Raw genomic sequence first — 15,155 nt, forward strand, 5'->3', positions numbered from 1 at the left:
TATTATATTCTGCTTTTTTCAGGAGTAAATGGTTATTGCAGGAAGCTACCCCTATCTTTATATTTTGATTGTAAAAAGAGAATAAGATGAAACTGAAAGAGTAGTTAGGTCAGGGCATTTTTTTTGTTAAAGGTCAATAGATGGAGTTACATGCATTAAAGTTACATGTTTGTAATAGTTAGCAGGCTTTGTGTTTATTTTTGATTTCCCATTTGTTAGTGTTTATTTTAATGAGTTTTCTGATGACAAAGAATTTACCCTAATAATTTTGTAACAGATTACATTACAGTTTTCAGCAGGGTGCAAAAGAGGTGGTATAGCTGTACTTTTTCTGACATCTAGGCAAGCAAGATATGTTTACAACAGGAGTGTCTGAAATTTGATTTTGTTAAATGTCTTTATACACTTCTGAGTAGCTGGACCAAATTTGAGAGGTTTTCAGGTTCTGAGTACCTCTAAAAAGCTGTTGAATAGTATAAACATTTACTCTTGGTACCTGTTGTACTAAACTGTCAGTGTAATTCTCAGCTTTTGACTGCTGCTTCTTGTTTCCTCCATCCTGGGAGTCACTGTTCACACAATTCACTCAATAGTCAGTTGAGCGTTTGTTACTGTATTTGTGGATGCATTTTTCTCTGGCATATTATGAGGCCAAGATCAATTTGTAGTCCCAAGATCTGTGGGAACACAAAGTATGCATGTCTGTGCTTCAACTTCAGGTATATATGGAGGTCTCCAGAAAGCAGTGTGAGGTATAGGGACTAAACTCAGAGATGTTTATATGTCTAAACCAGCTTAAAGAAAAGGTGAGGTTTTTAAACTCATGTTGCTGAATTGGAAATACAATAAAATATTTTTGAAATAAACAGTAGTGAAATATATATGATTTTCAGATCAAAATCAGCCTGTTATTGTGGAGAAGAAGAAAAGTGGTTATCTTAATGATTTGGGTATAGTCCCCATGCATGTTTGGTTATTTAGCAATACTAATACTGGGTTTTCATGGCCAAAAATTACCTTTTTAGCACAATAAAACCATTATTCTCTGATGAAAACACTATGGTTGCAGAAGGGTTGTGGTCCTATGTCATACCCCCATTAACTCATGAGCAGGAAAATCTGAAACACTAATTTGAGTTGCAGAAATAATTGTGGCAAAGCCTCTGATCACTTTCAGACAAAACCTGCCTCCAGGTGGAATTTCTGGTGTTCAGGATTCAGGTTCATACCAGGCTCCAATTCAGACTGAGATTTAAACATCTGAACAGTCATTCTTCCAAAAAATAAAGACTATATCAGTAACTGTGTGAACAAGATTCAGTCTTGATATAAAGTTTTTGTCTTATTTTTCTTGTGGGTGTTAGGCTCTCTGCCAGGAGTATCATGTATTTTGCAGGTGAACAAATTAAAGACCATTATGGTCTTCAAACACACAAATTTAACACTAAGAAACGTGTCAGAAAGAGAGAGGAGAAAGGGATGCCATTATATAGTGAAACAAAGTTTACTCTCAGACCTAAGTGGGCCATGAGGTCAGCACTTTTCCCATGATGAATTATTTACAACAAATTGTCTCTTTCCACAGATTGATATAGAAATTAATGGTGATGCTGTTGATCTGCATATGAAATTGGGTGACAATGGAGAAGCTTTCTTTGTGCAAGAAACCGAGGAGGAAAATGTAAGGACTTTGTGCTTCTTGATGGCTACAATGTAATAATAACACAGTAATGGGTTAAAAGTTCTTCCTAGTCTTGTCAATATCCTGACTTCTGTGAAAGCTAGATTTTCTGTAACTGAATCTTAACATGTCTTTCATATGCTGCCAAGATGCCTGATGCTTTGTACAATTTTGCTGCCAGTAAGAATAAAGTAATTAATTATTTTCATTAATTAGAGCATTATTTGGAAGATGTGCTGAAGTATTTTTTGGTTTAGTTAATACATTCTTGTTGACTGCAGTGAAACTGATTACTATATCTTACAATAATTTTTGCTTTAAGTTATTATGGCCTGTTCCTCTACTAATAAAGGTAGTCTGTTTTTTGGGCATATGTTTAATTTGCCTTACAAATTTTAGCCTAGTTTTTCACAATTTATGAAACTTTCACCAGGTAACAATAATGTCATTGACTTGTGAATTTATTTTCCAAGAATCTTTTGGAACTGGAAGTTAATGAGCCTCTGAAAAATAGGAGTAATTATTCATTTTTACTCTGATTTCCTAAGGATATGGGAGATATGTAATCACAGTATTGGTCAGTCCTGAGCATTGCTTTTGAGTCTGTTGGCATTTTTCAGCAAGTCTGAAGGAAAGTAGTTCTAAATACAAGGTTACAAAAGGTTTAATGAAAAATAGAGCAGAGAGGAAAAAATTTGTTTCTGAGAAGTAGAAGTGTTAATTTTCTGTTTATTAGGAATCAGTCTTTCAAGGAAATGAGAATGATCCAACTTTTAGTTTAGGGTGCTACTTGTTTACTTTGGGGGATCAGAGGAAGTTCTCATATTGAAATCAGTTAAATACAATTTTAAAGAGGAAGAAAAAATAAGTGTTAATACTCCAAATGAACTTGGAGTTCATGGAGTGTATACCATGATTAAAATAAAAACTGAAAGCAGTTCTTGCAGATCTAGGGTGTGTCAGACATTGATGGGAACTGATCAGTCTCATGACTTTCAGAAAGCAAGGGTGATAACCACTGCCTGCATCCCCAGTAGTGTTTTAAAGGAGCTGTTGCACATGCATACTACATTTTGATTTATGAGAGTGCCTTATCTGTGTATAATGTGTTCTTGAAAGCTGGTAATTCACACTGAAAATATAGATCAAATTTGCTACAAAGCAAAACTGTTATTTTTACTGCTTTTAGGCATTTTTTTCCCCTGTAACTGATCAGCATCTTTGCTTGCCTCTTGAAACTATGCTTAAGGGATAAATCATAAACCTCTCATTGATTTCTTTTTTTCCCCTTTGAGAGGATTCAGAAAGGTCCTTTGAAGGGATAAGTCTTTGCATTTTTCACATCTTGACAATCAGAAGTAATACCACCACTCACCACGTAAATAGCACTGTCCATGTAAATCAGGAAAATTTTCCAGCAAGTTTTTTTTAACTTTTCCTGAGTGTGTGTTTATGTATATATCTTATTCTTGATTACTTATCACTAATTGTGCAGAATATTAACTTCAGTTTAAATGCTAGCGTTTGATTTCAAGGTTTTTCACAATGCAAAATCTGTGTGTCATCGATGTTGTATAAGGAAGTATTTTGTTCTCCTTTCTCTACTTCACTCTACAGGCAGTGAACAAAATTTGTTTGGTAACTTTTAATTCAATGAAAATTTGAATTTAAGTAAAGTTTTTGAATTTAAATCAAGTTTTAAATAGCATTATTAAATACTAAATACACTAAATACTACTATCTAAAGTAGTATCAGTGCTCTGGCTGGGTCTCATCAGTGTTCCTGACTAACCTTCTACACAAGACTCCAGTAAAATAACAGAGTTCCATAACTTTTTCTCTTCACTATGCAAATTTCATTCTCTTCTGCTTTTGTTCCATCTTGTGTTTGTCCTTTCACAGTGTGTTTCTTTCAGACTAGGTGTTAGTGTCTTTCCAGTGTCTTGTTACAATGTAAATAAACCTCAGGCAGTCCATAGCTAAAGCTTTTCCTTCAAGCGGCAGTGGGTTGTAATTAGTTGAGGGTTGATTGTATGATGGTTTTAAGGTGAGTAAATTATAGTTGACTTTTTCTTTTTGAAAGATACTTTCCATAAATAATGTCTGACATGTATGACATGACTGAAGGCACCTTTATAATTTTGTGGGTAACACTGAACTGAGAGGAGAGGTAGACAGGTCAGAAAAGCAGCCACCGCAGAGAGCCAGCTTGGCAGGCTGGGAGACTGGACCTACAGGATCTACACCAAGGTTTAGCCAGGATGCACATGCAGTCTCAAGTAAGGCTTGGAAGTGCGGGCTGGCACCCGTAGCAGTGCAGGCTGGGATCTGATTGGATGAAATGCAACTCTGCATCACCTAGCCAGCAGCGTGCCCTGGCTGCACTGAAGGCAAATCCATCCCAGGTAGCATCAGCAGTAGCACAGCCAGCCGGTGAAGGGATGTGGGGTTGTCCTGCTCAGCCTGGTGTGTGTTAGAGCAAATCTGGAACACAGTTCTGTCTTCCCAGTTCAGGAGAGACATGGAAAGTTGGAGAGAGCCCAGTGGAGGGCTGGAGAAATAGAATAAAATAAAAATATATTAAAAATAAATAGAATAAAAAATAAATAGAATAAAAAAGTTGCTGGAACTTGTTCTATTGAGCCTAGAGAGGATTCGGGGGACTCTAACCACAGTCTTGCAGCACCTACAAGGTAGTTACAGAACAGAGTCACTCTCTTCACAAAGCTGTCTAGTCATAAGATGGAGCAAAGGGCATGGGGAAAATATCAGCTAGATATGAGGAAAATCCTTCTGTACAAAAGCAGGAATAGGTTGCCTAGAAAAGTGATAGACTCCCTCACTAGAAATACTCAACCGTTGGCTTGACAAGGCCCTGGATAACCTAACCTGAGGCCCTGCTTTCAACAGAAGATTAGACCAGATGGTGTCCAGATGTCCCTTTCAACCTATACCTTCCCATGACTGTTTCAAAATAAACAGCAGTGGATTTAATTAGCGGGTTTTTTTTTGTTTTTAACACATTTAATAAGCCTGGAAGTGGTGTGCTCAGGGCTTATAACTTCAAAAAGATTCCACTGACTGGGTGTTTACTTTGCTGGAAAAATCAGTTGTTTGTGTCTGAAACTGTAAGAATACTAACATGCATTTTTCAGAACTTTTTGTAATCACTCTTGGTGAACTTGCTTCCTTTCTAGATATCAGCTTCATACCATTGGGCATCTGTATGGTTTTGTGTCTAAATATAGGTACAAGGATTAATCTGTAGCTGACAACTACCCTGTGTGCACAAAACAAGGTGGAAAAAAATAGCTTTTCTTTTTCTTTTTTTTTTCCTAGGAAAAAGTTCCTGCTTATTTGGCAACATCTCCAATACCCACTGAAGATCAGTTTTTTAAAGACACTGACAATCATTTGAAATCAGGAGAAAATGAGAGGACATGTGCAAACTCAGAAATTCCACATTCTGGAGAAACAGAGACTGTATTCACCCCAGGTTCTGTGAAAAAGAAAAAAAGAAGAAGAAAGAAATACAAACAAGATAGCCGGAAAGAAGATCAGATCTCTTCTGCTGGGACTGAAGACATTTTCGAAATGGAAATAAGCTCAGATGATGAGAAAACTGTACAACCGCTAAGGTAATCTCTTAGATAGTTGCTGTTTTCACTGTTATCACTGAACATTTAAAAGGCGACTTGTTCATTTCCTCCATGGAAGTATTGCACAAGTTTTGATAAGTTCTGCCTAGACCTTTCCTCAAACAAAACTCCAAACAGGTATCTTCTAAATCTTCACAGAGTCGCCTTTAAATAGGGCCATTTTTTAATGAGCATGAAATGCAGTTAAGCCCATTCTGGTGAAGAAGTGTTGCAATAATCTGTTGTGACTGAGAAAGTTTCAGTGTGATTTCTCTGATGAGGCATAGTGGTCTTCTGGTATGTCTGGTAGCCTCTAGATAGACTGCAGTGTGAAATGCGTGTAGCACACCACATGTGAATTTGGCTTCTCTGTAACCTGAAGTTTACTGTGCCAACTGAAAAGTATATAAATTAATATCCCTTCATGTTAGTAAAGAGAATTCTTACATGTGTGAAGGGGGGCGGGGGGAAAGAGAAAAAAGTCAATCAATCCTGTATTTTGAGGTGGATAAGCTCTTAGTAAAGGGGAGCTTATGCTAAGGTGGAAGCACATATTAATAAGCTGAAGAGCTCTATAGGGTAACAGGAAAGATGAAGGTTATAGATGAAAGCTATCAAGCATATAAATGTTTCAAATCCAGGAAAAGCTTGCTCATCAGGACTTGGTTTTCAAAGAAAGCTAGGTGTTTTATTGGACAGCATTGTTATTAAATGCAATACTGACTGAATAAAATTCAAGATCAGATCTGGGAATTGCAAGAATGTTTTGGTGTAAGAGAATAACATATAACTGAAAAAACTCCTTCAGCATGGATCTTCAGAGTAGTCTCAAATTTAGTAAATACCAGACAAAAAGGTTATTGCAACAGAAAAACATGAATCTGTTATCATACTTATGACCAATAAAACACAACAAACAAAATCTGGATTTTAAAGTGTTTTATAAAGTGTCTTAGTTAATTTGCCTTATTTTATTAGTTAGTGTCATATTTATGTCACTGAATTGTCATTTAGATATTCACCTCTTTGTTTTAAGTCTTGGCATTTTGTTTGGTTTGAAATGTTTATTTTTTTTTTTTTTTTCAGTTTAAGAAAAGGAGGACCTTTCCTTAGTCTTTAGCATGCAGTTATTAAGACAGCAATAAATTTGTCATAGTAAAACCAAAAATAAAAATAACTGTCAAGTACAGGAAGAGAGCAGATCTAACCCAATAATTGTTTATTCTTTACTTAATGTGTCATTACAAATGTATGAAGTGTTTAGGCATGTCATGTAATGGCTGTAATAATGGCTACTTTCATCTAGTGTTTAGGATTCAGATTGCAATTCTAGAAATTATCTTACTTTGTCTAGAGGTAAATAAAAAATGGTGTATTTGTTCAGAATGTGGAATGTTTATTCATAGCTGAACAGACCATGGTGGTTTTATCAAGTTTGCTCTGGTTTTATTTTTTGTACTCTTTAGAATGAAAATTTGGCAAGGCTTTTAATTTCTAAACTTTTTTTTTAATGTGTTTAAGCAGAAACAGAAGTAGAAATACATTATCAGACAGGGTGCTATCAAGAAAAAAGAAGATGATTTTTGTAAAAGAATGGTGTTGACTTGTGAACAGCAAGTAAATGCAGAACTGAAACAAACAAAAAAAAAACATTGTAATGGTGAAAGCCCAAATACATTAGGTTTGTGGCTCTGTGTCAGTTAGTCAAGTTTATGTACACTCATTTCAGTGAGCTACCAGGGCAGGAAATAAAATGCCTTGCAATAAGCATGCATTTGTTTTCTTCCCAGCTAAAGGTTGTGAAAAAATGTTTGTAACTTTTCACTTTTCTTTTCAAACCCTGTGGGGACATAAGGTGGAATCAGTAGTTTTGTTTGAGATTGTGTTGTTTTGGTTGATTGGTTTTTTTTTTGTTTTTTTTTAGTTATAAATATGTGGCTATGGAAAGGAAAAAGAAAGATAAGCAATTAGAAACTTAACTGTTCTTAGGCATGGCTTCAGGTTTCAAAGTGAAACTAGGAAAGGAAAAGGGAGGGTGATGTTTTAATGGGTAGGTCAAAAATTCAGTCACAGGTGCCAGTATATAATGTCTTATCTCTTTGGTTTTTTTATAAAGCAAAAAACAAGATATTTCCTGTTTCTTGGGAAAATCTATTACCAAGTGTTTGTCAGCTTTTTCAATGTATGTTCTTTGTCTTTTCCAGCTATTATTTAGATATGTTAGTAGTGCTAGACTTATATAAAATAATATTAGGAAAACTGAGATTACAGTATATACAACTCAGAAACAGAGGACATTATTTCTCCAGTGCTAAAGGGTGTTAAAGGGTTAAAGTGATTATCTGTCTCTGAAATAGTATATATTTATTTAGACTATATGTAAAGTGGACAACAATGCGAAGATGTAGTAATACTATTTATAAATGTTGCAAAATAAATAGCTTAGAGTTTATAGTGCAGCTTGAGGTTACGAGCTGATGCATACTGATTTTCCCCTTGTATTTTCAATAATCTTTGACTGCGTTTGGATTTTTAACTTTAGTGTTTATCCACTTATCAGTTGAAGTTGAATTTTTCCATCCTCTGTATGAACCCTTTGTGTTGCTAATTTCCAGTGAATAAAATTTGTTCAGTACCACCCATGTGTTATCCTGCCTCCCTCCCCACTGAAGTAAAGATATTGAGGACCTCTTTAATTTTTTGTTGTTGTTGTTGTTTTTACTTGGTTGTTCAATCATACTTTTTTTTTCTTTGGAGATACTTAGTACTGCTGACAATGATAGTATGAAACATATTTCTGTCACACTTGGCTTAGTTTATAAATACAAAGGAACAGTCTCTGCAGTTCTCATCTTAAGTCAGGCAGCATCATCAATCAGGTTTCATAAGAATACTACTGTAGAATAAGAAGTGGAGCTAAAAAGACATTTTTAGAGTTCAGCATTTACTTAGACTGTCTTCCAAATGACAGACTTGTGCAAATGGGGTAGATTATTGTAACTGCTTAGTGTCTAATTGAGTAGGCATGCAAATTCTAAATATTTACACATTTGATAATAGCAGAATGTTTTCTTTCCTCCATCCATAAGAGAAATGAGCATTAGCATTCCAAAACAAATCCAGTGCAACTGTGCACTGGGATAAAAGTATTTTTTTCTTTCTAATAATGGCTTAAATAATTTTTGCACTCAAATTCTAGTCATGTCTTCCTTGTATTCTTGTCTACTGTATAGCCATGATGCCCTTGATCTAACCTCAGACAAGTTAGTTGTATCCTGAGAATAGGTATTTGTTCAGTTCAATTCAGAAAGCTGTAAAAAGATCTGAAGTACTTTATGATGGTAATATTTCAAGGGGACTTCTGTGTAAAATAGGGTGTATGTCTGTTCAGTGGCATACTGAACTTACTGTTGGTTGGGTTTGGATCTTTGATGTAGATACTGAGTAGACTTCCCAGTGCAAAACAAACCTCACTGTTCAGAAAAGTGCATTATTTTATCTCCTTGTTATAGTTGATGTTAATCTGTAAGTTGGGTAAGTTGTGATGCTAGTACCTACCTCTGGTTTCTAACTGTTTTAATTTGTCAAATGTACATTGTCAAAACTAACCTTTCTATTTCAACTTTTCCAGTGATTGTAAAATTCACATAGTAAAGTTTGCAGTGTAAAAATGTATGTTCATCTTTGTGTTTTGTTAATATTATCTGCCTGTGTAGAGTAAAATCACTAACCATTGCTCATGTAGTGTAGTATCATTTATGCTATTGTGATTTCTTCAGTATTAACTTCCAGGAGTAGTAGATTTTTAAATTTGCAATATATTCAAGAATTAGTAGTAGTTTTTAAATACTTTTTAAGTTGCATAAAGGTGTCTTGCAAACAACAAATCCTGTAAGCTATACTCCTTACTTCTGCTCTTAGACTTTTTCAATTTTTTTTAATAACGTCTGTGTAGTTTCTTTACTGAATTAGTAACACAGATTTCTCATAGCTGACTTAATGTTTTATGTGTCTCCACAGAGGATCCTCAAATTCATCACCAAAGGGTGAAGAACAAAAAGAACCTTTGATTTATCATTCGAAAGACCATTACCCCTTATCTGATGGAGACTGGTCCCCTCTGGAAAAGTAAGTCACTTTGTAATGTCATCATTTGTGTAAAGATGAGTAATTATAAATAAAGATTACTATGTCTTTTTATTCATTTTCCCCCTATCCATAAAATTATCAGATTTGCCCAACTTCTGTGATATCAAATGCAACACTTAGTACTAATCTGAAACTTTGGGAAATTTACAAAATTTCACTGTTAAAGAGAGGAAATACAGTTAATAAAATTCCCTCATGCTGAGAAGGGTATGGAAAGCTGGTCTGTTCCCTATGATTCACCCTAGCATATGCAATACTTGACCTGCTGGAACACAAAAGTGATGAGTATGTTAAGGTACATTTTACTGTGTAAAGTAATCCAAATTGCTCAAGGTAAAGCCAGATCCTAACATTGAATCATACTCAGAACAGGGGATTTGCTGGAGTTCTGATATCTTTCTTTGTCTTAAATCATCATCAGTTGACTGTGGATTCTTAAAAATGGCTTAATAGAGTTTGCCAGTCAGTTTTCAGTGACCAGGGTACTTCTGTATGTACACTCTTCAGTTTCTGATGTTCATGCTCTTCCTCTTGCATTCAGCTGGTGATTTTTCAAGGCTCAGACTTTGGATTTCATCACTCTAACCTCAATTTCTATATGCATAAGAAAGCATTTAGTGCATATGTGGTAGTATTTGAGGTAAATTTTGTACTTTCGCTGAACCTTGGACATACAGGAGAGGGCATAAATGTCTCATATAGATAGCATGCTAAGTAGTATCTTGATTCATCTGAACTCTGGCAAGTGTCTAGTTGTACTGCTTTTCAGTTCAATGTGAGAATCTGCCTCATAGCAGGTACATTCACAAGGTCAGTGAGGATTACTGGTCAGCCTTCCATGATGACCATTTTCGCTTGTTACTTGCTCAGTGCACAGGCACCTGTCCTTCTGCATCAATATGTGGTAAAGAATGGAAGAGTTCAACCCATACTGAACTCTTCAACCAATATTTTTTTGAAGTGTGTATGATCTCTCTGCTTCAGGTGTTTGGCCTCAGTGGAGTGGAGTCAGAATGTACCACGCCATGCTTGGTGCCTGCTAATTCCCCCAGTGCCTAGCTTGTTAATGAACAGAAGCAGTTGGACAGGAAATCCCATTATCATTCCTTTTTATGTTTTGGGCTGACAACCACATCCTCAATTACACTTAATGAGATGCAGTCTTCAAATGTTCCCCAAAGGTTTGTGGTTTGTGACTGAAAAGCAGTCACAGTGTTTGACCCTTAGGACTGGCACGTTGCTGTGTGGGTTATGTGACCCAGATGACTGTAGCATGGAGGCTGATACTCATTTTCAGTTTATAAAACTTTGAGTTAACATAGACTAGCAGGTCACATCTGGGAGAGATAATTCATACATCTCTTCTCATTTATGTATTATGGGGCCAGTCTGATCTAATAACTTCTTTGTGCCTCGTGTGAGGTATCTAGGTTTTTCACAGTTCTGGGGTTGTTTTTAACAAAAAGCTACCCCGTCCAGATTGCAGTTCAACAGAAAAATTGGAAATTTTCCTTTTTGTCTTTGGGGAAGATATTGGGTCAGGGATTCTCTGACACAAGCCATCTAGGAGAAGAGGAATTTTTCTTAAAATTACTTCTCCTAAGCTATCAAAGAAATATTTTATCATGCAGCTATCATACAGAGGAAGAGAAATGGGAGCTTTTAATAACCTCCTTTTTGGAGATCTGAAAATGCTAACTAACTTAGTTCAATTGGTTGTCTTGCTCTTCAGAACCCTTGCAGGGAGCTCAAGGGAGAAAATAGCACAAGTCCTTCCCATGAGGACATTTGTTTGCCCTACTCAATATAATAAGATGGAAAGCATAACCATTAACTATTTGATACCTGATGCCATCAGTATTCTTCCTGTTTTAACAGGCAATGGTGGCACAACTACATCACTATTACAAGCATGGGCCTTTTAGCTAAACACTTCTGCCTGAGAAGGACAGTGAGAAACCTGCTTTGAGGGAAGTGGAATAGTTTTAGGGTCCCAAATCCCTGAAATATTCAATCTTTTGCAGGAACTACTGAATATTAAGAAATAGACTTAGAAACAGGTTCATATTGTGCATAGCTTCCAGTTGACTTGTGGTGTAGGTGGAATAAATTATTTGACATGTAGGGAAAGTTAGTTTATATTCTTCCTGAAGACAAAGGAATACATGTATTTTCATCAGTGTGTCACTTTAAACAAGCCCTTTGAACAGGACAGAAAGTGTCATTCCTGTATGACATTGCTAATGGAAAACTTGAGGGGAAAAGGCCAGTTTTGTTTTTGTGTCCATGAGTGATGAGGCTGGAAGTCAACTGAGATGACAACTCACCATTGTAGAGACGTTTAAGTGTCCTCATATCTTAGATTTTTGAGGTGTAGGGATTCTTATTGTCTGGATTGTGATCTGTGTAATGTCTATTTTTGTAGTCTGAATTGTGATCACAGTTTAGTTCTGTATGATACTACAAAACCTGAGTTCCTCAAACCTTCAGAAAGTTTGATATATGGTGCTGAATTACGTAACTAATCCTTGCAGGAATTTTGTATGGAAAAAAATATCCATAAATTAAATACCTGTAGGGAGTTACTTTAAAGTTTTCAGTATTAAATCATTGGAACCCAAATTGGAAGTGACCTCAAAAGTTCATTTGGCCCAACCTTTCGTGGGAGAGGGAGCCCCAAAGAGATTGTCTAGCACCGAGTCACAAATTACAAGTGCAAACACAAGTGTGCAATTGTGTACTGGGATGACACAACCAAAAAGCTCAGTACAAGCTGGGATCTGTGTGGTTGGGAGCAGCCTGGCTGACCTGGGGGACAGCAAGCTGAGCCTGAGGCAGCAAAGCACAGCTGCAGCAGCAGAGACAAACTGGATCCTGGGCTGCATCCATGGGGCATTAGTGGCAGAAACAGAGATGTGATTATCTCTTTCCTCTTAGTGCTGTTCAGGCTACACATGGAGATCTGTGTCCAGTTCTGGTCCCTAAAGTTTAAGTTCAAATACTGAGGTTTTTTTGTATAAACCAAACCATAATATGTTATGAATGTCAAAGTGCAAAAAGAGCAGCATTTCTATAATATGCAATATAATTGCCCTATTAAAGGAAGGGTAGACAAAACCTTGAGTTTCCTTTAATCTCTAAGATCTATGTGCAAAATAAAGTAATCTCAACTGAAGTAAATTTTAGAAGTCTGTTTCTGATTTATGGATAATAACCAATGTATGAAAAATAGGATGGATTTTAAACGTCGTGTAGTCCAAACACATCTGAAGTTTCCAAGTAATCTCTTTTCCCCCTCCTAAGTTATCTTCTGAACGTTTTTTTCCCTGCATTGGGAATTTATGTTGTTTTGTACACTTGTGAGTTATGTTTGCAATATTTTATTACTCAAGTCTCTGCATAGCAAGCTGAAATGCTGTATTTTTACAGAGGTAAGGAACTCAAAACTATTTTCTGTCTTACTTTTCGATAAACATTTTAGATTTGTTCTTGTTTTGTTTGAAAACTGGAACATGGGCTGAGGGAGAAATATTCCTGCACTTTAGATGCAGCAGAGGAATCTGTTTAGTGTGATCACTATGTAAGTCCTTTAATGTCTTTAATGTGATTTTGGTTTTAACCTAATTTCTCACCGTTTGAAAACCCTGCTGGGCTTCTTGCCATGTTGCCAAATAATTGAAGCTCTGTTAAGCTGTTGAAAACTCTACCAACAGTAGCTGGACAACAAATGCATTAATGCATTTTAAACACTGGCTTTCTTTTTCCTTTTTTTCCCGTTTTTTTTTTTTTTTAATTGATTTGGTAGCCCTTTCTCTGAGCAAGTCTGCCCTAAAAGTGATTCAGAACTAGAAGTTAAGCCTGCTGAGAGCTTGCTCAGATCTGAATCTCACATGGAATGGACATGGGGAGGATTTCCAGAGTCAACCAAGGTAAATGTCTTTATTGTCTCTAACTTTGTAACTGACTTTTGGCATATTCAAGACTGTCCTAGGAGAGGATTGGAAATTTGCTGCCATTGTTCAGATACAGCTGAAATGGAGAAGTAGCAGCCCCTTGTGGCAGGCAGAGTCAGCTTTGTTTAGTTCAGAAGTTGCTCAACAAAGTACTCCCAGAAAATCTAGCAGTGAAAGTCTGAGATTTTTAAATTTTTAGTTAGAACCTGAAGGAAACAATTAAGAAGTTAATTTTCTTTATTGTAGAGCAAGTTCTGTTTCATTCTAGAGGAACTGTAGCCTTGATAAGAGTAAATTTGGTATCTTAATAGAGGCCCTGGTAAATCCACACTTACACTTTTTCCTTGCTGTGGTTTGGTCAAGTCAGTACTTTCTCTATGCCAGTTTCATTACTGAATTGTAAATAAGCTCCTATGAAAATTCTTTTGCAGGGAACTTTGCTAATATGGTGAGACATGTTTTATGTCACTACAATACTTGGTTAAGTTGTTTTCTGGTTTTCTTGTGTGATGAGAACTTGTATCATGAGTACAAATTTAATGTTTAGAATGGAATAAAACAAACAAGTGAAGTGAAAGAATTGACTAGACTTTTGTTTTTCAGATAAGTAAGAAAGAAAAGCTGGAACACTGCAGAACAGCTACCATTACTCCATCAGAGAAGACTCATTTTAGGGTTATCCTCAGCTCTGATGAAGTTGAAGACGATGATGATGTGAAAGATTCTGTCTGTACAGTACTGAAACCTGAGCCAAGAACTCATCCTCTCCTTAAGCAGATGGATGTTAAAGACTCTCTTGCTTCTGCAGTTGTAGAACCACAAGTTCCGTTGCCATTGGATGGTGATCATCAGTCCAGAATATTGATGGATCCTTTACCAGAAACAAAACCAACAGCAAAAACTGACTCTCCTTCAAAAAAGAAAGGTGTGGAATAAAGCTCTTGATTCTTGCCCTCAGTGTGATCTACCAAACTTCAGGTCATAGTGGAAAAGTATAAATGCCTTTTCAGTTTTTCCTATTTAAAGTTTTATCTGACTGAAATGATAATGAAAACTCTGGGACTTAAAAATCATACAAATAAGTGTGAATCTTCCATGGTTATGTTTATATTTAACATGTCTGGGTAACTTCATCTTAGTAATCTTAATTATTAAAATTAACAGGGGTGCACAAGCGAAGTCATCATCAAGGCCCTGATGATATTTACTTGGATGACCTAAAGGCTTTGGAACCTGAAGTTGCAGCACTGTACTTTCCCAAAAGGTAATTTTGAAGTAAAATGCTCTAAATCTGGGTAATTCTGCAGTTGCATGACCTGAGTCATTACATGTATTATTTATGTGCCAGTTCTGATAAAAAGAATTTGACTTCAGGTTTTTAGGGTTTTGTGAAGTATTCAGTACTTACCTCATTGTGAAAATTCTTAATTTGACAAGAAACACATTGAAAGATCGCATGGGAGGTGACTACTGAGAATTTTCCTCTTTATGAAATCTGTATGTTCTGCAGACACAGAGGAGTACGTTTAAACTGCCTTTGCACCAGTACTCTTGTTCAGCCATATTGTAAACTTTTCAGTGGATCGAACTAGTGACTTGAGCCTTGAATGTCAATGTTATTTAAATGACGTTTAAATTAAGTTTTTTAAACGTCCTTTTTCTTTTCTGTTGTACATTCTGCAACAGACAGTGTTCTAAAAACACTAAAAGCAGTGCCCTTTTTTCCTTCTCCTT

At 36.1% G+C, this 15,155-nt stretch overlaps 1 protein-coding gene across 3 annotated transcripts in view; it reads left to right on the plus strand.

Annotated features, from left to right (window-relative positions):
- LPIN2 (lipin 2) overlaps positions 1–15,155 on the plus strand; it is a 43,767-nt gene that overhangs the window by 14,907 nt on the left and 13,705 nt on the right. For all 3 annotated transcript variants that reach the window (XM_030266054.4, XM_072924553.1, XM_002193029.7), the window contains exons 3-8: positions 1,586–1,681; positions 5,021–5,319; positions 9,340–9,447; positions 13,274–13,397; positions 14,025–14,346; positions 14,586–14,685. In XM_030266054.4, coding sequence (XP_030121914.1) covers positions 1,586–1,681; positions 5,021–5,319; positions 9,340–9,447; positions 13,274–13,397; positions 14,025–14,346; positions 14,586–14,685 — 1,049 coding nt within the window. The remainder of the gene's footprint in view (positions 1–1,585; positions 1,682–5,020; positions 5,320–9,339; positions 9,448–13,273; positions 13,398–14,024; positions 14,347–14,585; positions 14,686–15,155) is intronic.

Source organism: Taeniopygia guttata, chromosome 2 (assembly GCF_048771995.1).
Source record: "Taeniopygia guttata chromosome 2, bTaeGut7.mat, whole genome shotgun sequence".
NCBI classification, from domain to species: Eukaryota; Metazoa; Chordata; class Aves; order Passeriformes; family Estrildidae; genus Taeniopygia; species Taeniopygia guttata.